This window comes from Melospiza georgiana, chromosome Z, assembly GCF_028018845.1.
Source record: "Melospiza georgiana isolate bMelGeo1 chromosome Z, bMelGeo1.pri, whole genome shotgun sequence".
NCBI classification, from domain to species: Eukaryota; Metazoa; Chordata; class Aves; order Passeriformes; family Passerellidae; genus Melospiza; species Melospiza georgiana.
In genome coordinates, this window is record NC_080465.1 from 5,920,649 (window position 1) to 5,944,863 (window position 24,215).

The 24,215-nt window shown below is 47.5% G+C and overlaps 1 protein-coding gene across 1 annotated transcript; it reads left to right on the top strand.

The window, feature by feature from the left end:
• Positions 1-478: 478 nt before the first annotated feature.
• LOC131095723 (serine/threonine-protein kinase PAK 3-like) lies at positions 479-14,710 on the top strand. The gene is made up of 11 exons (XM_058043782.1): positions 479-586; positions 1,799-1,930; positions 5,204-5,341; positions 5,923-6,202; positions 8,013-8,076; positions 8,764-8,812; positions 9,585-9,697; positions 10,361-10,478; positions 11,169-11,268; positions 12,516-12,712; positions 14,450-14,710. The coding sequence occupies exons 1-11, from the start codon at positions 479-481 to the stop codon at positions 14,708-14,710; spliced, it is 1,560 nt and encodes a 519-aa protein (XP_057899765.1).
• Positions 14,711-24,215: the final 9,505 nt, after the last annotated feature.

Genomic DNA, 24,215 nt, shown 5'->3' on the forward strand with positions numbered 1-24,215 from the left:
GGTGCCTGTGGGAGAGCATGTGGCTCCTTGGCTCGCGGAAGCTCTGTCTCTGGGCTTCTGCAGCACTGTGGCCGTGGGCATACGTGGTAGTGCTGGATGGCACGGGGCTTTGTTTCTTTGTTTTCCCTTGTTGTAAAGGTGTGTTTGGCTTGTGAAATTGGTCAGCAGTTTTCTTGATTTATTTTTCAGTTCAACAATTTGTTTGGGCCAGGTGTCTTTTGTCTATTGATAAGCTGCAAAGAGATGGATGTTATGTGCATGGCGCTGTGGGGGCCATTCTTGTCCTTTGTGGCCAAAGAAAGTATGCACGCAGTTGGGAAGCCTTCTTGTGAGGCGAAAAGCAGAAGGGGCAAGTTTCTGTTGATGCATGTAGTGATGAAGTCTGTTGCATTGGAAAGAGCCTTGGACCCTGGAGTGGGGGTGAAGCCGCGTGTCCTTGACTGCTGCCTTGTGTTGCTCAGAAGAGGTACATGTAGAAATGGTGGATGCTGTATTTGAACTCAAAAAGGCCATGCTGTGGCTGGGAAACTATAATGGGTTAAAAGGCCGCAGGGGTGCCGTAGAAGATCCTCTGAACAAGAGCCAGGTTGGGACCAGGTGTCCAAGAAGGCCAAGGGCATGGTGGGCTGTGGCAGCAGCAGTGTGGCAGCAGGAGCAGGGCAGTGAGCATGGCCCTGTGCTGGGCAGCGCTGCGGCCACAGCTGGAGTGCTGTGTGCACTTGTGGGTCCTGGGAAGCAGAAAGTCCCTGAGGGGCTGCAGTGTGTGCAGAGAAGGACACGGGAGCTGGGCAAGGGAGTGCAGCACAAGGCCAGTGAGGTGGCACTGAGGGAGCTTTAGTCTGGACAATGCGAGGTTCATGAGGGATCTTCGGGCAGATTTCCATCAATCCCTACACGACAGTGCTCAGCACAGTCGCTGTTTTCCTACCAAACATGCCCTCACTAAATCCAAGTGCTTTAGACACCGGAATAGGTGATACTTCCATCATGTGTTTTCTGGCTAGTTGGTTTGCTGAGAGAGTAGCTAACAATTGAAAAAGTACCAGGCCGTGGCCAATTCCAAGTCCTACACCTGCAAGATAGTGTGTCCTTGCGCCCAGCTGTAGTATGATAACAAATAGTTAAAGAGACATGAGAAAAGAGTGATGTAACATCTAAAGAATGGAGAAGAGCTGATGTAGTGGTGTGGCCAATGGACAGTGTAAATTACAGAATATTCATGAGCTTATTACTTGCTGTATAAATATCTGATGCTCTCTTCAATAAAGGAAGCTTGCTAATTCTCATAGTGAGTGTCCCAAGTTTTCTCTGCAAGCGACAAAACACTCATCCCTGACAAATGGCTCAATGTGCAACAGTTGCTTTGCCAGAAGAGGAAGCCCTGTTTGTTTTCTCCCATTCCTGCAAGCAAAGATGCTTCTGCACATGGTTTCCTGCCCTTTTGATGCCTTGAATGAGATTGTGATCCAATTCGAGTTTTCCACGTCTGCAGCAGCAATAGCAATGGATCACTATCTCTTTGCTACTCTTCCAAATCGGAGCTTTCAAGAACTAAAAGCTGCATTTTACAGAGACAACATAGCTTGCTGATAGCAGCCAGGGAGAAATATCAACTTCATATCCATCTAGAATTCTGTTGAGTTGGCCCATATTAACTTGGTCGGTGAAACTTAGAATCCCAGTGTGGCTACAAAATGGTCTGATTTCTCCTAAAAACATTAGGTGGCAGATCTGAAAAGAAGTGAAGTTTTGAGTGATAGGGTGACAGCCTGTCCTTTATGCTTCTCTCTTGCCACAGCTGACAGAACCAAGAGCCGTCTCTCCCCTGGCTCCCGCTGCTCCCGGAGAAGAAGCCCAAGAGGAGCAAATTGAGATGGAGGAGCACCAGGCCCCATCAGTGCTCACACCAGAGCCTGGATATTGTGAGCCCGTAAGTGCCAGTTGTGTGTGATGCTGTCTTTAGAGCAAGGCAGAGGTGGAAGTTTCAGAGCAGCCAGCGCTTCCTGTTGCTGGCTGAGGATGCTGAGTGCTGGAGTGCTGCCAGGAGCTCGGGATTTCCTGCAGGCAGCGACAGCAGAACTTGGCCTTTGACCTGTGATGTTGAGGCCCAAAGGGCTGTTGCCTCTGGGAGAGCATGTGGCTGCTTGGCTCAGGGAAGCTCTGTCTCTGGGCTTCTGCAGCGCTGTGGCTGAGCGCACATGTGGTAGTGCTGGAGGTTACGGGGCTTTCTTTGTTTTCCCTTGTTGTAAAGGTGTGTTTGGCTTGTGTGACTGCTCTGCAGTTTACTTCTGTAATTGTTCAGTTCTACCATGTCTTATTGCCTAGCTGACTTTTTGCTTTGATAAGCTGCAAGGAGATGTCCATGAAGCTGTGCATGCTCATTCTTCTCCCATGTGGCCAAAGAAACAAAGTGCTTATTATGAAGCCTTCTTGTGAGGCAAAAAGCAGAAGGGGCAAGTTTCTTTGGATGCATTTTGTGATGTAGTCTGCCGCTTTGGAAAGTGCATGTGACCCTGGAGTGGGGCTGAAGCTCCAAGTCCTTGACTGCTGTCTTGTGCAGTTCCAAAGGGGAAGGCCATCTTGAAATGGTGAAAGCTGTACCTTAAGTCAGATAGACAACTTTGTAGTTGAGGGCTGTGTGGGCGAAAAGGACCCAGGGGTTCTGCCCTTCTTGAGCAGCTGAAGATGAGGCAGCGTGTGGCCAGATGGGCAAGAAGGCCAAGGGCATGGTGGGCTGTGGCAGCAGCAGTGTGGCAGCAGGAGCAGGGCAGTGAGCGTGGCCCTGTGCTGGGCAGCGCTGCGGCCACAGCTGGAGTGCTGTGTGCAGCTGTTGGCCCCTGGGAAGCAGAAAGTCATGGAGGGGCTGCAGTGTGTGCAGAGAAGGACAGGGGAGCGGGGCAAGGGAGTGCAGCAGAAGGACAGTGAAGAGGTGCTAAGGGACCTTTTGTCTGGATAATGAGAGGCTTATGAGTGGCTTTCAGCATCTCCTCAGTATATCCAAATATTATAGCCATGTTTCTAGCGACTTTTCCCCCTTTTTTTTAATTGTTATATTTTGGTTTGCTTTGAAGCGGAGGCCTATTCATTTTCTTTTTCTCCCAATCATTGTGTTTTCGTAATTATTTCCTGACCTTGTAAATCTTTGGGCCTGGCTATGCTGAATTTTTATGTTCCGCGGTAGCACTTCTGGAGAATGCAGTATTTTTGCATGAGAACACATCATTTTGTGCAGGGACCTTGGTGCAGAAGGAGCTGTTGTGGTTCTATTCCAGCCAGTAGGGTCTTTCTGATCACTTTGAGCTTAGCAGTGCCTATGCGTTTTTGCTGCCCAGGTAATCAGTGTGTGTTGTGTTTGGGAATTAAGTTGAAGATCAATGTCCTTGCATTCCACGTGCTCCTCAGAGATCACAGGAGCTGGGAGTGGCTGGGCTGCATTTCTGATTCCAGCCACTTCAGCACCGTCAGTGTGATTGAGTCCAAGACAAGAACTTGCTCGAGCACAGATGCACAGAGAGTGCAGTTCCCAGTGCAATGCTCTGGGTCTGACCCCTTTCCATAGGACCTACATGCTCCAGATTCCCCAAGAGTGTGCTTTATTGAAGCTACAGGAGAGCATTCTCAGGATTGCTGCTGATCAGGGCACTGGCTATCAAGTTTTGATGTGTGTAGCAATAGAGAGGACATTAAAGAGAGATTTCAGTAATGAGATCTCTCTATCTATCTATCTATCTATCTATCTATCTATCTATCTATCTATCTATCCATCTATCCATCTATCTATCATCTATCTATTTATCTATCTATCATCTATCTGTCCATCTATATATCTATGCAACATTTACATAATTGAATCTTCCTGGCTCTGGTCCAAGGCATTTGGAGATGTAAAGGTCACCTAAACCATCCCTCTCAGGAGGGGATTAGAGACATGTTCTCTTGACCAATTCTGAGCAGGCAGAGATGTTTTCCCTTCCAGATATGATAGTTTTTCCCCTCAGAGTTGTTTTAGTCCTCTGGCCTCTTCTGCCCTGAAGTGCCCAGTTAATTCTTTAAATTTCTGCCTGTCCTAGAGAGGTGGAACAATTCCAGGTTTAGGTGGTGTTTGGTGACTCTGCTCATACGTGCCATGCATTACATGACGCATGGTTTCCTTCACTGGCATCCCCAGGGCTGTGTAAGTGCATTCATTAATGGGGCCTTAGGAGAGTCTGTGTTACTGCTGGTCAGAATTCTCAGTTGACAAAAGAGGGAGAAGAAACACCTTGGTCCTCTTCCATATACTGAAGTGGCCATAGGGGCTCAGTCACACCCATCAGAGAACTTTGCATTCATCCTCATCTTCTGAAGGACCAGGTTTTCTAACAAGAGTGTGGATGTCAGAAAGGCAGGAATGCTGGTGCAGGCCTGAAGAGAAAGTGAACTCCAAAAGTGTCTCACAAGGGCTGAAGCCACCTGCAGAGCCAGGATGGAGCTGTGGGACAGGGCAGGGTGTCAGTCGCTATTGAAAGACAAACAGGACATGGCAGAAGCAGAGGGAGGCCCTCACCAGACCCTTGAGAAAAATGCCACACCTTCCCTGTCAGCTGCCTGAGAGGCTCTTGCAGCTTCAGTCTCAGATGGCCCCTGATTGTAGGGCCAGGGTCACTTTGGAATCTGTTCCTCCCCTCAAACAGAGAATGACCCAGCAGAGCAGCAGCACAGTGCTTTGGGAACGTGTGAGCACAGCAGTCTTTGAGTCTTGGCCCACAAAGGTTGTATGGGAAGTTGAAACCCATCTTCTCTTGCTTTCTGTGCAGGTGCTTCTAGAGAAAGAGCAGGAGCAGATTGCTTCAACAGAGATGCCATGGCAGACTAAGGGAGAGCTGTTCCCAGCCCAAGAGCAGGAAGTGCAGCTCGGGCAGCAGGTGGAAGAGCCACAGGAGAATGGCCAGGTAAGCCTGACTGGCCAGGGCACAGAGGGAACGGCAGGAAGAGGGGCATAAACCAGAGCTCTTGGGACTGAGGAGGCCAGGAGTCCCACAGGCACTGGAAGCACAGAGCCTTGGAATCTGCAGAGATCAGCCCTGGGACAGGAGGTTTGCAATGGAAGCAGATGTGGGTAGGGAGGTAGAAAGAAGTGGCTGAATAAATGTGATTTTGAGGCTGCAAGAGGAAAAAAACTGAGCCTGAGCAAGAGTCACTTGTCCTGCATTTGTGTGTACAGAAGATCAAGGCAGAGCCACAAGCAGAGCTGCCCGAAGCTCAGAGTGCCATCATGGACGTGAAGAACATGAACAAGGAAGACATGGGAAGAAATCAAGAGGAGAATCTCCATCAGCAGAGGGGCGATCAACAAAACCAGGTGAGTGAAAAAGTGGCAGGCATTTCACTCATGAAACATCCTCTCGCTTGTTTTTTAGAGAACATGAAGGAACAGCTAAACGCTGAGCTTCAGATAGCTGACACTAGGATCAAGACAAGGCAGAAGAGGCTGGAGGAAGAAATGAAAATCATCAGGGAGAGACTTAATTGCTTCCCTCATTCTCTACAAAAGCAAGTGAGTGAAAGAGGGATGCAGTCACTTCAGTCACCAAACTGGTGGTTTCTACCATTTTTGCCTTTCCAGTGCAGAGCAGCAGGGAGTGGGGCCATGCCTCTGAGTGCCATCCTGCTGTAGTGTGTATCACAATCACTCCGAAGGACATTTCCTGGTGTGCTCAATCTCCTGTGCTGCCCTGGATAGTGGAATTTTTTCCTCTGGCCTTTTGGCCAGCAGTCATCCAAATTGATTCCTGCTGGCCTGTTCTCAGACCCAGATGGGGGACTGAAACAAGCTGTCTGTATTCCTTGTCAATCTGTTCTTTCCCTTTCCTCACAGTTGATGACTCCTGGCTGACAGGGACAACCTGTAGTGTCTGACTCCTTTGTTCTGTTTCATTTGAGGTGCAAGAGTTGACATCTGACCGGGCAGCCTGCAAAGATTTCCAGCAAATGTCTGGCAATGAAGGACCCCAAGTTAAGAGTGAGGCACAGGAACAGTGCCCACCAGTGCCCAGTGAGGCACCAGAAGTGCCCCAGGTCCAGCACATCAAGGGCTCTGAATCTGCTGCCGCAGCAGCATTGCCTGGAAGAAGCCATTCTGTAAAACCTGGGACCTCAAGCTTGGGCAGTTCCTTCATCTCTCCGAAACAGGAGACTGAGAAGAGGTACCTGGAGATGCTGGGTACGTCTGGGCTGTTTCTTGTCTGAGGGACAGTGTGTTGTGTGCAGGTATCAGCAGAGCTGTACCAAATGTTCCCCCTGAGTTTGGTGCCACAGGGCCATTTAGGACTCCCCAGAGGCAGTGCTGTGCTCCGAGGCAGCGAGAGAGCGCTCTGGGTGTTCGTGCTGCCTCTGAGGGCACCTTGGACTGGCTTGGGTTTGCCTGAGCTTCCCTCTCTGCTAAAGGCTGAAGCAGGGATTGTTCTTGCATCAGCAGAAGGCTGTGACCTAGCAAATGATCTAGGAAAGTACTGTGTGCTAGTGGCCAAACTGAACAGAATTTTCAATTTCCTAAATTCTCCTTAGACTCCTGACTTCCAACCAGTCATCAGAGCAAAAAAACTTCACAGAAATGGACTGGTTTTGGAGTTCTGTCTTTTTGATTGGGGATTTTTATTTTTTTTTTTGAGGGGGGATGTTTTTGTACTGTTTATTTTTTGTGGTGATTTTTTGGTTTTGGTTTTTGTGAGGTTTTTTGTTGTGTTTTGGGGTTTTTTTTGTTGATGGTTTGTGGGGGTTTTTTGGTGGAGTTGGTTTTTCTCCGTCCTGAAAGAGCTCTTCTGTGTCACGTCTAACTGCTGGCATTTTTATGACTGTTACTGTTACATCTACTACACCCACAGTTTATTTTCATGAGACTGCTCTATTTTTTGTCAACAAGAGAATGCTATATTTTTGTCAATACGACCTACTTTGAAAGAACATCAGGTTACAGGAAAATAGAAAGCAAGAGGTGTTTTCCTTGTGCCCCCCCAAAAAAACAGATACTTTTGTAACAAACTTAATTTAATCTTCTAGTTTTATGCTTATCAAGATGTGTCTAAGAGACACATCCAAGTGGTGTGATCAGATAAAACTGTACTGCAGGCATTTCTCAGGAGAGAGCCTCCAGCCCAGCCATGGTATATTCCTCAGATCCATGGCACTTTTCCATACCCGATTCCCACTCTTTCCCCTGACTGTTAGGATCCTACCTGTTGGGCCAAGCCCTGCTCAGGTCAGTTTCTAGGAAAACACATCAAGTCCTTTGTGATTCTGCAGCACAACCCAATGAATCTGCCTATTGCCCATACCAGCTGCCAGTGCTGTGCTCTCAGATAAGACCTGGTGGGGCTGAGAGCAGAGCCCAGTGGATTCTGTGTCTACCATCACCTGTTGGGACAAAAAGGGCACTGATCCACACCTCGGTGGGGCTGATCTCAAAGCCCATCCTGTTGTGTCCTGAATGGGGACAACAGCTTGTACGGGGCTCAGGCTGGCTGTGGCTTCTTACTGCCTGTCAGTGCTCATGCTTGGGCTTTGCCAGCCTTGTTGTGCTAGCTGCCCTGTCCCTGAGGGTTGCTTTGACTGCAGAGGCTGGAACCTTCCTTAGCTGGGAGAGGGGCATCTTTGAGCTCAGCCTGCTCATGAACAGGTCACGGTCCTGATGCTGAAACTCCATTGGGATTGGTTCTAGCATGAGCTGCTCTGCTTTACAAACAGAAAGGCATTATTTTGGCAAACAGCAAGTAGAGAAGATATCCTTCTCTCCTGGAAATGCATGTCCCTGTGCTTTTGTTTCCTGTTAAGAGAACTTCTCAGAGGACTGTACAAAATCAGTCTCTGTGCCAGCAATCTGCACTGCAGGGCTACCTGTCCTTTTGCTGTTGTAGTGGTTGTTACCCAGCTGACCCCAAAGGGCTCAGAGCCCCAGAGAGTGGGGCTGCCTTTTGTATCTCCTGGAAGCTGGCATCTCTGCTTTAAAGTCAGCATCTTGCATTTGTTTCTCTCAGGAAAAATGGTGAACCAGGAAAATCCTGTGATGAAATACACTGAAAAGGAACGTATTGGCAGCGGGTGAGTCCAACCGCAGATACCCCTGCACAGTCATGGGCCAGGTGTTTTTCTGGTGAAATGTCTATGCAGCATGAAGTCAGGCCAGCTGCAAACATGTTCAGACACTGGAGATAGATAATCACATCTCTCAGTGCTGCTCAGAATTTATGAGTGTGCTCAGAAGGCACTGTCAGAGACATCTCTATGCTGACAAAGTATTGCCTGCAGCAAAGAACAGGATCTGGGAGATCTCCTTGTCTCTCAAGTGTGGGAATGCTCAGTGTTAATTTCTTTAGCATTTTTCTGTGTCTCAAAATCTTTCTGGCATACTAATGGAAAAAGAAGAAACTTGCTTGCCTCAAAGAGCAACCTATCCCCTATCAAAGCTGTTTGAGATAAGAGTTGCCAGGAGCATTTCTTTCCCCTCATTGGCAGAAGGAAATACTCTGTGGTCAGGATAGGAACCACAAAGTTTAGAAAGTGAAACCCAAGAGGAAAGAATAAACTCCCTTTAGAAGTTGAATTCCAGCGCTTCAGGAACAGGCCCAGTGCCTGCACTTGAGAGGAAAATGCATCATCTGCCTTCTGGCAGAGCCCTCCTGCATCCTGCAGGTTTTTGACACTGCCAGCACAGATCTCCTGTGTGGGCTGGCTTTCACTTTAGGACCTAAAGAGCTTCTCCTTTCTCTCCTTCTGTTTTGTATCTAGGGGTTTTGGACAAGTGGTCAGAGCACTCAACAATGCCACAGGAGGAGAGGTAAATATCAACAGGCCCTGCAGACTCTGCTGCTCTTGCGGGGCTTTCCCCTCTGGTGTGAGCTGTGGCTGGAGCTTTGGGTAGAGCCGTGCTGAAAAGGCACAAGAAGCACAGACTGGTGCCAGCCTGCAAAATACATTTGGGACTTTGTCCTCCTCAGCTGCCGGAAGGAAGGCACGGAGGGCAGCGCTTCCTTTCAGAGAAGGATGCGCTCACTCGCTCTCCATTGCTAAAACAAAGGTGGTGCTTTAGAGCACCTCACTGCTCTTTGGGGCTACAGCTTTGGAGTCAGGAATTCTCGATTCTGGCTGCCAGCAAATCCATCTGAAAGTTACTGCTAGTTCCTTAGCCACCTGCAGTGCTGCACTTGGGAACTGCACATAGGGAGAGATCTGCAAGGTTTCCCCAAAAGCCCTAAGACCCACCCATAGCCTTTGCAAGATGTATCCACAGAGTATTAAGGCATGGATTATTTCTTCTGAATCCCAAACAAAGCAGCAGAGATTGTGGTCAGAGGTTTGTGGGTCATAGCTGAGACACCACTGTTACCAAGTGGACAAGGCAAAACGTCGGTGGCTGCAGGTGTCCTGTAACTGGCCCCCAAGGGAGCAGAGAAATGGGCTGTTGGAATGTCAGTTCCTAATTACTGCAGTGCCTAATCACAAGGCAGTTTGGCACAGCTCAGCTGTGTCATTGTAAAATCACCTGCTCCATTGCATTGTGGTCTTGTGCCACCAACTTCTCAAGTTACTGATTTTCAATGTCATTTTAGGTGGCCATAAAGAAAATAAATCTAAAAGGACTGAGGAGCAAGCAACTAACTGTTAATGAAATCATGATTATGAAGAGATACAGGAGTCCCAGTGTTGTGAATTATTTAGACAGGTGAGAGGTCTTGGTCTTATCCCATCAATGGGCATTTACGTACAGCAAACATGAGAGGTTGAAAACCCACTTTGGTCAGTGGCAGAAAGTAGAGCTGTTAATTTTGATTCATTCGTATTTGTCTATTCATCTCCAATGGATGAGAAGAGAGTGCATCTTGTCTGCCTGAGTCTTCCCTGGCACTCCTAGTTTGAAAGTTATTCCAAAATTATTCAAAACCTGGATCAGCTGTATCTTCCTAAGTCAATAGCTTCGAAGTACATGGCCTCCACACTTTTTTGGGATAGATTTTTTAAGTTTCTTAAATGCTGATGAACCATCCTGAAGTGGATTTCCCTTAGATCGTTAGCGCTCGATGCCAATGCTGTGCATGCCAGGAAGACTAGGTGCTTATTTCCAGAAACACTATGCCTGACATATTTTTATCTGGGCTGTTACTAAACTGAACTTTTCACTTGCTGTCCATCTAAGACATCTCCTTTTTCACAGCTGTGTCTTTTTCCTCCAGACTGCACAGACTGCAAACAATGCACAGCTGAGAGGGAATGTCTATTCCTTTGATTCTGTCCTAGTCACAAAGGAACCTGGAAACAAAAAACACAGAAGGAAAAAATCAAGACAGCCATGCATATTTATCTCCACACCCTTGTTTCCTTCTTTCAGCTACCTTCTGGGTGAGGAACTCTGGCTAGTTATGGAGTTCATGGACGGAGGCACTCTGAGCGACGTCATTACCAAGACTTGCCTGTCTGAAGACCACATGGCAGCCATCTGTCGGGAGGTCAGCAATCCAATATGTGTTTCCAAGGGCTTGGGCAGGGTTGTCTGGGAAACAATGGCTCACATCAGGAGAGGTTTCATCTGCCAAGTTTTGTTTCTGTGTGGCTGGTATGCTATGGGCAAGTAAAAGCACTTCAAGTGAAAGGCCTGCCAGTGCCCCTGCACTCACTGTACTCAGGTCCAGTACTCTTATCTCCTGCTGTTGTACTCTCACTCTGCCTGATGTATTTGCTGTTGTCCATCTTACCTCGCTAAACTTTTGCCTGTCTTCACTGTATTTCTTGCCTGTGAAAGCAAAGGTGCTGGTGGCAGGGTTTGAAACAAACAGCAAAGGAAAAAAGAGAGAGACTCGTTTCTTTCAGTCCTCAGCTAAAAAGGACAGGAGTGCAGCCCAAATGCTCTTTGCTTCTGAACACATGCACTGCAGCAGCAGTCATCCTGGCTGGTTTGCAGGGGACAGTCTATAACAGCAGGTGCTGTTGCTCTTTCAAAAGCTGACGTGCCTTTCATCAGAAAGGTCCTGCTCTGCAAGTGTTGGAGCAGCAAGCTCTTCCTCTCAGTGGCACTGTATTCTGCCATTACTCCCCATTCCCCTGCGGAAAGGGAATCTGTTAGATTCTTTGTTTCCTTTCTTATGTGATGAAATCCCATCACTTATTTTTTTCCTTCCTCTTTCTGTTTTCTCTCTCAGTGCCTGCAAGGACTGTATTTTCTTCATTCAAACCACGTGATCCACCGAGATGTGAAGAGCGGCAACATCCTTCTTAGAAGCGACGGTTCTGTAAAGCTGGGTCAGTGTATTCTTGGTCACGTGCAGCATTCCAGGGATGTGGGGTGTAGGGCTGCTTGGAGTGACAGCCAGCTCCCCAGAAATAGTGCTGGTGGCAGCGCAGGGACACCATGTCAACCATGAGCTGGTGACACGGTTGCAACGTGCACAGAGGTATGAGAAGGAACAAGCAGTCAGGAGTGGCCTTGCTCTGTTGTGAAGGTACGCCCGAAATGAACCGGGTGACGAATGATTTTTGGGTGCAAAAATAGCCAACACAAGGCACAGGGGTTTTGCAGTAACAAATCAACAAGGTGCAATTTATTGATTATAACCACAGCTAAATACGCGTTTGGTTAAGGGATCCGGGGAAGAGAAGGGTAAGACAAGGAAAAAGGGAGGAAAGGAGGTCAGGGAATGGGGTATAGCTACCAAAACGTGATGTCTTCAGGGTCCCGCCGCCGAAACTCGCTGGTACACGTCTTGGGGAGTACTCAAAGGGCAGTCGGACCGAACTCCAATATATATACTGTTCTTGGTTGGGGGAAGGGTGACTGAAATTAGGTTTCCATGGAGGGGAGAAGTCCATTGTTTTCATGGCCGAATGCTCACAGGTACGTTAGGTTTTTCCCCTCCCTGAGCTGGGAGGGAGTACAGTCCCAGTCTCTGGAAGGAGGTTGCCATGGGGGTGCCATTGGGGTGCCAGAGGGGTTCTTGGTTCCTTTATGAGGGGATTTGCATCTCTGTTGGTCCGTCACGGTGGTTGAAGGCAGGCAAGAGGGGTCTTCTCATGGAGCGGGGGGGGAGCCACCCCAGAGCTCAGTCAGCCAGCTCAGGAGTTTGGAAGAAAGTCCAGTTCAATTGTCCAGAAAAGGGCAGCATGCCCCCTTCGAGTACAGCATGGCATGTTCTGCAAGCATCACTTGTGAACACACTAGATAAGCAGGAGACTTTCTTTCCCAACCGGCTCAGCAGTTTTAACCCTTCGGTAGTCTTTTCTCATGACAATTGTGAGGCAAAAAATGAAAGATTTTCGGATGGACTTCTACATCTGTGTGTATCCCTGCCAGAGGGAGGGAGCTACAAGTGTAAAGCTTTCAAAGAACAAAAGCTACTGCTGGAGGCAGTGTAAAAAATGGGGGGATTTTTTAAGTCACCAATGCCAGGAGATTCAACAGCACATTTTCAAACTTCTACTGGGGAATTCTTTGGCTTGCTTTCCTAATTGCACAGAATTCAAATAAAACCCGTATTTTGTTTTCTCCTCAGCTGATTTTGGCCTCTCTACTCAGCTCACACCTGAGCAGAGCAGACGGTGCTCAGTAGCCGGGACAACTTGGTGGCTGGCGCCTGAAATGGTGACGCATCAACCATATGGCCCCAAAGTGGATATATGGTCTTTTGGAATCGTGGGCATCGAAATGGTAGAACAAGGACCTCCTTACTGGAACCGAAGTCCTGCCTCAGTAAGGAGCAAATACTCACTGATCCTACTGTCTTTTTCACCTGCCCCATGTCCTGTGTGCCATTGGACAAAATCCCATTGCCATCTGCTGGAACTACTTCCACCAAGGTCCTCTCCTAAAATGTCCCTGCAACACATCAGCATCTGCTGTAGTTTTGGTTGCATCAGTGGGGGAGCACAAGCCTTACCACATGAAACAAACTCCAAACAAACTCTATTCTCAGGCAGCACTTCCCTTTGGTTCCAGTTCTTTTGTCTGTGAAGATGGCCCCAAGTAACAGGAAACAAGCACCTTAGAACTGCTGTTATCTTTCCAGACATGAAGGAAGGAAACCCAAACCCAACAAAGTTTCTAAAGCACTGGTTTTTAGGGAGGAACTTTGCCCACTGTGCAGTATGTTCTCACTGGGAAACATGCCTGAAACCTGGGCATGAGGGTGTGAAGGCAACAGAGTCTCTTCTGCTTCTTGTGCAGTGTTGCTGAAACACTCAGTGACCGTGTTTCTCTCGTAGCCCAAGGCATGTTCTCCACATCACCCAGCCAGAGCCTGGTGATGCAAAGAGCCTGCCAAAACCTCCCAGTGTTTCCTGGCACTTTCTGGGATGGGACTACCATAAATGCATTCACTTGAGTAGCCAAATGAGCAGAGGGTGACCATAGGGATGGCACCTCTTCTTCTTCTGACCATAACAATTTTTCTTTTGCTGAAAAATGGGAAGCTGAAATTTTTTAGACTGCTGAGAGACAGAACTGCAGGTGACTCCTGTGTGTCCAAGCAGGCATTTTAATCCAAATACATTTGTGCATGCATCTTAATGTGTCTGTGTTAGAAGATGAGATTGTAAATGTTTGTTTCCTTACCTGGGGATTAACTGATGGATTTCCTTTCTTTTCTTCCAATTACCATTGTTTTCAAGAACAGCCCAAAAATCTTGATGAATTTTGTTCTACAGCAGCTGTACTTACGGGACCAACAGGCACTGCAGATATGCTTTTCATGTATTAATCCTTGAAATTAGTTAGGATGTTACAGGGCTTGCAAGGGTTTTTCACGGTTGAAGAGAGAGTCGAGAATTTTGACTCTCTGATCAGAACGCTGGATTTATTATTTTATGTTATATATTACTTAGTGACTATGTTAATAGGAATAGAGAGAAAAGTCTCAGAAGCTGCTATGTTAAGAATAGAAAAGGAATTAATCAACAAAAGAGCTCTCTCTGATTTTGTCTCAGAGAGAGCTCGGTCTTTGAGTGGCCCTTAATTGTAAACATGCAACATAAGCCAATCACAGGTGCACCTATTGCATTCTACAGCAGCAGATAACTATTGTTTACATTCTTTCTCTGGGGCTTCAGCTTCTCAGAAGAGGGAAAAATCTTAAAGAAAAGATTTTTCACAAAAGATGTCTGTGACATTATTACAGCAAAGTCCCTCTTCCAAAAAGTCTCTCAAGCTGGTATGAATCCTTGGAGAAGCAAACATGCTTTTGTTGATGTAGTTCCTTCCAACTAACTAGGTCGGTCAATGAAATCAGCTGCCAAGGCAAGATCTACGGGATGGTGGAAAAACTGTGGTTGCATTGGGGTTTGGGTTTTTGGTTGGTAAAGGAAAGTCATCTCTGGGTCTCTGCCAGGGTAGGAACTGCCACTGAAGAACAGAAGTTAAACAAAGGGATCTGGGAGAGCACCTAGAGATGTGAAAGCAGCAGGTGGAGCCTCGTGTCTCCTTTTTTCCCAGGTTAAACTCCTGATCGCCGTAATAGGGACCCCAAGGCTGCGGCACCCCAACCGATTCTCGCCTTGTCTGCGTGACTTCCTGAGCCACTGCCTGCAGACAGATGAGCAGCAGCGCTGGTCTGCCAAGGAGCTCCTGAAGGTAAAATGTGAAGGGGCTGCAGGTGAAACAGGGTCTGAGGGATGGGCTCCTCCTCCGCTGAAGTCCAAGGCATCAGCTGAGCCCCCTTCCTCCTCACCTCCACTCTTGCTGCTCTTCAACTGAAAATGGCGAGGAATCCTAGACTGGGCTGGGCTGGCAGGGCCCTGTAAAAGTCCTCTGGTCCAAGTGTCCTGCAATGAGCAGGGACATCTTTAAAGAGATCAGGTTGCTCAGAGCCCTTTCCCACCTGACCTGGAATGGTTCCATGGACGGGGCACCAACAAGCTCTTGGGACAACCTGTGCCAGGGTGGCACCATGCTCTGAGTGAGCAAATTCTTGTTTAGACCTACTCTGATTAGATGTCCTTTGTTTTTTAAAAAATTCGCCCACTTCCTATTCTAAGTGGCCCTGTAAAAAAGCTATCCACCACTTTCTTCAAAATCACTCTGAAGTCTTGGAAAGTGGCAACAAAGTCTCCCTGGGGCCTGTTCTTCACAAATCTGAATAACTCCACCTCTCTCTGCATTTCCTGAGGGGAGAGGTGCTCTGTTTCCTGACTGTTTCTGTCACCTTGTTTTGTAATTTGCTGGGGTGTTCATTTTTATCTAATGGCAAAAGAATTGAAGTAGAGCAATGCAGGGTACAGAGACATGAAATGGTAGTGCAGGAACCCAAGGAAGCCAGTCCCAGCCTAGGGGTCAGAGATTTGGCTGTGGGCAGCAGGGGCTGTGGGGGGCTCACTGTGAGCCTCTGAGGGGCCCTGGTTTGTGCCTCCCAGCCCACCCTTTGAGGTTTCTGCCACGCAAACAGGGACAGCTGGGAGGGATTTGTCCCAGCCCCATCTGCTGCCTGGCATGCTCAAGCAGACGGGAACTGTGCCAGGGTTACTGCCAGGTTGTGTGGCAGAGAGGGAACTGCAGGGCCCAGTGCCACTGGGCTGGCCCTGCTGGGAAGGAAGGTGCCATCCAGCACATGAGGAGCAGGGCATGGAAAGGTAGACACTGCTCTGTCTCCCTGTGGGAATCAGCACAGTGCCTGTCTTGCAAAGGTAGGGACCTATGTGAGTCCTTGGAGTTTCCTGAAAGGAAGAAACCCCAGGGAGAGAAAGCACCATTTCTAGAGCACTGGCAGGGCAAAAATCCCAGGGAGATGAAGACATCACAATCAACAGATGAGTGGGATTCTGGGCCAGGTTCGCCTGTGATGGCAAGGTCCTGCCCATGACAACTGGGGAGCAGATGGTTCCATTGTTCTCCTTTCTGAGTCTTTTTAGGACCCAGAGGAATCCTGATTGAGGCTGTGAAGCACTGAGCTTGGAAAGTATTGGTTCATTGTTGTATATTGTTTTGTTGTTTTTTTTTTTTTCCTGTGGACAGCATCCATTTGTTACAACAGCCAAACCAGCATCCATTTTGGCACCACTCATCAACTCAATCAAGAATCAGTAGGAGACGAGAACGTAACAATTGTGTCAAGACATTATCTCCATAGCCAATTTTGAGTAGGATTGTAGAGTCGGATTCTAGAGTAGGATTGTTGAAGAATTTTGTAGAATAGGATTATAGATTAGGATTATTAAATAAAGTTTCTGAAATATCAACTCATCTGGAAGATTCCCCTCCTTCTGACCCCTTCAGAAAACTCAACACTTCCTTTTGAACTGCCAGTTGTTTTTTCTTGGTCCTCAGTCACACTTACGGCTTCTTTGGTGTGCTTTGAAAGGGGGGTAGGATCTTCTTCATTCATCCTACCCAGAGCACATTGCCTTTGGAATACGACCCACTGGCAGGTTTTTGGGGGTAGGATGTTCTTCATTCATCCTACCCAGAGCACATTGCCTTTGGAATACGGCCCACTGGCTGGTTTTTGCCTAGCTGTGGTATTTCTAGTTGAGGCAGAAAAACCAATGGCATTTGAAGGAAAAACCAAAGGAAGAACTGGGCAGCCCAAACCCCTGGTGCAGATGAAGGTATTGACCTGTGACTCAAGAGCATTTGGGTTCCTGCCACTTGGATTTGTATCCCTAAGTGCAGTGTCTTTGGCGGATGGAGAGCCTTGCTCAAGTTAGAAAGCAGAAAGATCAGAGAGGGTACTCGGGAAGGTCTTCTGTGGTGCAGAGCTGTCAGCACCTGGGAGGTTGTGGAGGGATAGAATATAAGAGAATAGTGCAGAAGGCAATCTCACCCCTGAGGAGTTGCAGCTGTACTAATCACCAAAGATTAGGAACAGGCCTGCCCCTAATAGGCCACAGCTGTGTCCAATGAGAAGACGAGTGCTACAAAAGAGTGGGTTAGTTGGGTGAGGAGAGAGATTGATTTTGTTGGTTGTGCTGTGAAAAAGAAGGAATCAGTGATGTGAGGAGTTAACCATGAGAAATCACTGAGAAGGTATGAAACTTTTGAAATAAGATGACGACATGAGGTGAGAGTGGGCCCGGCCTTGGCCGGGGTGGAGCCCCAGCAGAGCCCCGGCAGAGGCCAGAGCAGGCTGAGACCTGGCAGAGGCAGGCTGGAAGGAGGCCCTTGGAGCTGCAAGAGGCAGCAGCTGGGCCCTGGGTGCCTGTTCCTGGCAGCGGGTGAATCCTCCGCTCTCAGAGCCCAGGTGGCAGCTGGCTGCTGCCGAGGGGAAGCGCAGCCGTGCTGGGCACAGCCCAGCCTGGAGGCATTGGCCGTCTGGAGTGTGCCCAGGAGCAGAGAAAGGCCCAGGGCAGCCGAGGGCCACTGGGCTGCCTGAGGATTCCTCCTCTTCTGCCGGCTGCCCTGCAACTCCTGGCAAAGGTCAGCAGTGTGTGCAGCACTCTGGGCACGGGGGCAGGGAGCCGGGCTGCTCGGCAGGCTGGAGCACAGGGCAGCCTCCTTCAGGCCCGGCTCTTGTGCCAGGGGAAGCGAGGCCAGCGTGAGGCAGGGACAGCTTGGCAGGGCACATCTGCAGGAGCCAGCGCCTCACGCAGCTCTGGGAGGAAGCGCCTGCAATCCTGCAGTTCTGCACTGAGCCAGCGCAAAGGTGTGAGATGCAGAGTGTTTTGCAGAAATATTCAGGCCCATCAGGCCAGCCTGCTTTGTGCTCTCTGGCGCACAGCAAGCGCTGTGCAGTGCAGCTCTGAGCTGCTGGGAGAGAGGTATTAGAAATAAACAAACTCTTGGATACAATTTAATGGAGACAAAGCTATTAAAGCAAAAGAGAACCTTATCAGTAAGGATTCAACTGAGCCAGCTGTGTATCTCTCTCTCCTGAGAGCTGAACATACACACGCCAAGATAATGCTGCTTTTTATTGCTTTTTCCAGCCCTGCACGATCCCTCTCCCCTTTTCCTTTGGCTGGGTACTAGGGAGTACCCAGCCAAAGGAAAAGTCTGTTCTCTACTGACAGCCTACTTTTCTGTCCCCTCTCCACTTCTACTTCCCTTTTTGTCTAGTGTTCAGCCCCTCCCCTTTTCCAGCTCACAGCAATACCCACCAAATTAACTGGAACAAATGCAAAGCATAATTAACTCCACCTAGCGCCAACAGCTTTCTTTTTTTTTTCCAATAACCTTTTGGCTGCAGCAAAATATTACCTCCTATCTCCCAGAGGGAATCAGGGATGAGTCTGTGGCTTTTGCTTGGGTAGTGAACTGATTTGGAAGGGAGCAGAAGGGTTTCAGAAGGCAATTTGTGTTTTCTTCATTAATTTCTGAAGGAAAAAGGCAAAGCAGCTTCAGTCAGCAAAAGCTTTTGCGAGGTGCATTGATGAAATGCTTGTGAGCAATTCCCAGAGCAGGAAGGTGTTGAGAAAAAGTTGAATTGTAACAAATGCTGAATTCCTTTAGCTGTAGCAGACATTGTTGAGCCCTCTATTCCCCCTAGTCACTATTCTATTAGTGCAGTGACTAATGCATGCAAATGGTTGTCTTAGCCTTGAGAACAAAGAGAGTGGTCCTGCTAAGAAGGTTTCTGTCCTTTGGTTTGCGCTGCAGCAGGCTCTTGGTGGCCTGGCAGGCAAAGTGTGTCGCGGGCCGCGCCCAGGTGGCGGCGGCAGCGTGGGCTCCTGTGGCCCTGGCCCTCGCATTTTCGGCCGTGGGGCCTCCCCTGGCATGGGTCCCGGGGCTGCCCCCGGCACAAGCAGCGGGGCCATTCCTGCTCCTGTCCCCAGGGCGGCTCCCGGCTTTGGCTGCAGCTGCTGGCGGCGCTGGGATGGGCCCCGGCCGCAGGGCCCGGCGGCCCTGATGGGAAAGAGCCACCAACCCCACTGGGAAGGGGCTCAGCTGTCCCCGCAGCCCCCCTTGGAAGGCAGAAGGAGCTTCCTGCACCTTTTTTCCTCTTTTAAATATGTTGTCCCAGAGGCGTCACCAGCTTTTCTAATTGGTTCAGCAGTGGGCCTATTTTCAGAGCCAGTCAGTGATTGGTTTTGCCTGCGTGGAGAAAGCTTTTACCAGCTCCTCAGAGAAATCCCACTTTGGTGGCTGCCCTCTTTCCTCCTCTCCAAAAATTAAGCCATGCAAAACCAACAAAACCAGACAGTGGTGGTCCAAGGGCTGGGGCACTCGGAGACACAGAGAAAACTTGAAAAACTTGTGTGGAGCCATTCAAAAATCTCACATGGCTTCATATCCAGACACACAGCTAAAGCCCAGCTATTTCTCTCCTCTTTTTCTTTTTAACTGAGAAAGGAAGTCACAGGTAATGTGGTTTCTATTCCACATCTATTGGAGTAGATGTGGAATACAGATCCCAATATCCTATCTCTTTAAAATGCTGCAGTACTTAAGATTGTCAAATCAGCACTTCTGTGAGCATTCATTTTGCAAAACTAATTCTGAGTAACAGTTGTAGACTAAAACAATAACATATCTCTGTATAAATTAAATCCTATTTTAAGGAAATGAGTAGCCTAGGAGTTAAGTACAAAAGAAACCAACAAGCATTGTTGAAATGAAAGATGTTACTGCTACTCCTGCTGTCTGAAATACCTTTGAAATAAATTTAACAAGACCCTTCATATGTATTTGCAGGTGTACAAGTCCAGTTTCAAAAAAATGAAATCGTGTCCAAGAAAATTCTGTAAGGCGATGAAAAGCATATGTGCATTTTCCTTATAACCTTAGGAGTTTACTCCTTAAAAATCGCAAAGTTTCTAGATCAGTCTATTTGCAAAGGAACTGCTTATCCTAATAAGTTTAGATACATTTCCCCTTTGATTACAAATAAAGCATTGCACCTTCAAGGCATATAGTCTTAAACTGTGGTGTTGGCTATGCACAGGTGACATTGCGCTCATTGCCTCAAACAAGGGGAGCGCAAACGTATAAATCCCCCCAGACAAGTCAACATACAAGCTGTTATCCAACTGCACAAACACCTTCTCTCCTAAACCAAATTAGTCCCTCTATGTTTGCTATCAGGAACTCAGAATGCTCTTTTTAGGACTTTTAAAACAAGCAGTGTCTTTGGTTTTTTAAAATGTCACCAATATTAAGAAAGTCAGTGCTGCAGCGAAGTTGCCCTGTGTCTGATGTAGGAAGCTAGCAGGAGGCTGTCACACAGGGATTGGCAATAGCATGTACGGAAGCCTATGCCTTGGGTTTTCCTCTGCATGGTATATTTTTCCTTGAAAGATTTATGATTTGAAAGTGAATCAGAGTTAGTCAGCAGAAAGAAAAAGCAAGATGCTAATTGACATGGGCTAATCAACAGTTCCAATTAATTTAAATATGTGTGGGTTGATGATGAGAGTTCAATGAATAAGTTTGCTTTTGAGAAGGGTGTAAGGACATGACCTCAAGGCTGCAGGAGAAACCATTTTTTGTTAGCTAGAAATTCCTGTTATTACCTTCCCGTGCATAATTTTTAACCTTTCTGTAATCTCAAATGACTTCAGTTCTGTGATTATTGCAACTGCATACCAGCTGCTATGGTCATATTTTGGTTCAAAAAATAAGAAAACACACAAATCAATATTTCAGTGATAGCACTGGCAGATCTTTTAGGTTTAATCTTATTCCTGCTATATTTAGAAACCTGCTCTTGACTTCAGCAGGAGTTGGCATGAGTGCCTAACCATAAATAAATATGGAAGGTAGTTGTTAGTGAGTTTCAGCATGGAAATGATTTTATAGACACTGTAAACAGAAGTGACGGGTGGCAAATAGTCAGAAAACTCTGCAACTGAAACCTTCTAATGAAATACCTCTCTTTCTTCAGACCTAGCCTTCAAACACCTTTTTAAAATCTGTGGAGTTCATGGGGAACCTCTAATACCTTTATTTATAAGGGTAAATTTTAATTTAAAGCTGTGATCACAAAAGGAATATTTAACCACACGCTTTAGACGCTGCAATTGATGTTTTCTTTTGCTCTACCATACTCCAATGTATTTGAGAAAATAGTACTTATGCAAACCTGTGTGTCAGTGTAGTTAATCACAGTGGTATTGTATGGATGGATGTATGTACAAAGCTTTGAGATAGAAAATATCTCGAAGTTCAGACTTTGTTAATTCTTACTAATAGACTGGGAGTGCTTTGGTTGATGTGATTTCGTGGGATTGCAGTATCTCTTCTTTTAAGGCAGCGTGTAAGATATAACTCTCTACCCCATGTAGCCATGATATTTTCTGAAAAATCCTTGGCCAGGATTTTTCCTCCTGAGAAGCTGTGAGGCCTCAGGAACAAAATGTAAACAATAATTATCTCCTGCTATGGAATGCAACAGGTGGATCTTTGATTGGTCTCATGTGGTTGTTTCTAATTAATGGCAAATCACAGTCAGCTGGCTTGGACTCTCTGAGAGTTACGAGCTTTTGTTATTCATTCCCTTCCTTTCCTTTCAAGCCTTCTGATGAAATCCTTTCTTCTATTCTTTTAGTATAGTTCTAATATATCATTTTAATAATATATATATAATAAAATAATAAATCAGCCTTCTGAAGCATGGAGTCAAGATTCTCGTCTCTTCCCTTGTCATGGGACCCCTGTGAACACCACCACAACTCCACACCTAAGGTATTCTGTCAAACAAAGCAAAACACCTTGAGACAGTTCTAAGTTTTTTTGAGAATTATAGCCCTAGCTTTGTTTATGTATAGCGACTATTTATTGAATTAGCACTCCCAAAAGGCAGATTTGCATGTGGCAGTGGAGAACAAAGCAACAGGGACCCCGTCATGCATCCAAAGGAGATCTGTTTATTGTAAAAATTGCATCCTTTTTATGCCTTTAATCTCAACCTGACATAAATGAAACCAAAGTGAAACCTAACACAATTGAGCAGAAAGAAGGCACCCGTTGGCTGGTGTTACCAAATGTCATGGATGAGCTTGCTACCAAGCCTCAGGACTGACTGCCAGGGGCTTCTCCCAGTCAGGTCTCTTAGGAAGCTGCAAGCTTTTCACTGGCCAGATCCCCAGGGGGTGTGGAGTTCAGACCAATGAGCATATGCAGACCGGGTCTTTCAAATGCTCTGTATTAGGGGTAACCTGGGAAATAAACGCTCTCTGTGCCACACGAACCTCGAGGCTGAGCAATCTCTGTCTCCTGCACCCGCAGCCCCCTCATGTGGCCTAACACGTGGTAAACTCCGAAATGATAAGAACTCAGAAGCACAGAGCAAAGGAGACACATGACGTTAGAGCCTGAAAACGGTGTAGAACTGGATTACAAGCAGCTTGAGAGCTGGGAAGCAGTGTGGGAACCAGATTACAAGGACATCTAACCCTGGATTGGAGTTTGGAACTGGAGAAATACAGCCTGGGAGCTGGAAACGGGGACAGAGCCAATATGGTGAAAACCCAGGAGTTTTCTAAGTAGTGTGAAGTGCTGTGAGGTTGCTAGCCTTGTTTTTGTGGACTGGAACCACTTAAGAGACCGTGGGAGCTTGGATGTCAGGACCAGAAAACTCCGTAACGAAGGTTACTGATTTTCTTCTTTCAAAGAAGAGGGATAAACCACGATGAACCAGCTCTATAAGCTTTATTCACCTGGTGCAAAAACCATGAGCTGCACATATCAGAAGGGGACATTTTAGATTTGCCCTTTTGGGAGAGGGTTGGACAGAATATATTTGAGGCAGTGTCATTTGGTGATGATGCAGCCATCGGTATTATAAAACCATGGATGCTTGTTCTGGACGTATGAAATTGGATTATGAAGGGCAAAGGGGGAAGGGCAGCAGCGCAGCCACCTCTTTGTTCCACCCTGGGCGTGAGCAGCATTGCCGCAGGAGCCAGTGGGCCCCAGCAGCTGAGAAAACGTGTCCTACTACAATGGAACTGTGGCTGACCGATGCGGAGTGGTCATGGAAAGCAGCACAGCCCCAGGGAGTGGGGGAATCTCGGAAAACAGAGAGCATCCAGGGGCTGTCCAAGCCGAGGACACCAACGATGTCCAGAGAGCCGGCGGCTGTTGGGAAGGATGAAAGTCTGACAAGAAAGTCACACAGACATGCATGCTTAGCAGAAAGATTTTTAAATGTAGAGTCTGGTGAAGGAATAGAGATGGAAACAAGTTTTGATATAGAAGAAAACAATTGCTGAGCCAGTCTTAATGGATAACCAAGGAGGCAAAGGGTATGTTAGTTAGAAGGGGTTTTTATGACTTAGAGCAAAGTCTGAAAAACCCACCTCAAAGAAGATGTTTTTACCAAGCAGAAAGATAGCACAGGCAAACAAGTCAGCAAAACTGCAAGTAGAAAAAAGGTCTCAGAATTTTCCACTGCAAGAAAACTGAAAAACAACTCCTAGCTTAAACTGTAATGTACTAACTTTTAGTGATTGGAGAACAGTAACATGAATATGGTAATTGTAGTAGTTATGATAGGCTATAGATAATAGTTAAGGTATAGATTGGTTGTACTGTATTAATATGCTAAGCAAAGAAAAGTACATAATGCAATGTAACCAAAACCAAAGGGTCTCCAGGCCTGCCTGCAGCTGGAGCTAACAGCTCCAGAGAGCCGCCTGGAGAGCCGCCTGGAGTCCCACACCCCTCAGGTGGTGCCGATTGCACAATCCAGACACGCGGAGAGATGAGGGCCCCCACAGCTCTGGCAGCTGACTCAGGTGGGCACACCATGCCGCCCTGCTCTGGGGGAGCAGAGCACATGGTGGGCACTTCTGCCCCTCTGGGTACACCACACCATGCAGCTGCTCCGAGCCCTCTGGGTTGAAGGGCAATTCCACAGCTATTGCACCGTGCCACGTGGCCACTGAGATCGACCCTGCCATTGGCACCGGGTCCCTCGCACTTCCCATCGCCATGGAAAGCAAGTGGGCTGGCTCCAAAGTCACACCTCTATGGAGCCTCGCCGTGTGTGCACCGGGAGTGGCCCTGCCCCGGAGCCTTCCTCCAAGGACGGATCTGAGAAGAGCTGCAGACACCAAACCCAGAAGCAGAGTGTGGGAAAAACCCCTGTGGAGGGCCCAACCAGCAAAAAACAGTGTAAAGGAGCATGCGAGGGTGTGGGGCCATGCCAGCAATAGCAACCAAGCCATCCTGAGAAGATGGTGCTGGGCACATGCCACAGCCATTTCACAGCAGCTAAGAGAGAGCCACTCTCTCACCAAGTGCAAGAGAAAGCCAACATTTCCCTATTAACCTTTTCAAAACCTCACAACCACCTTAGCTCCTTAAAAATCAAGGCTGTCATGTTCCA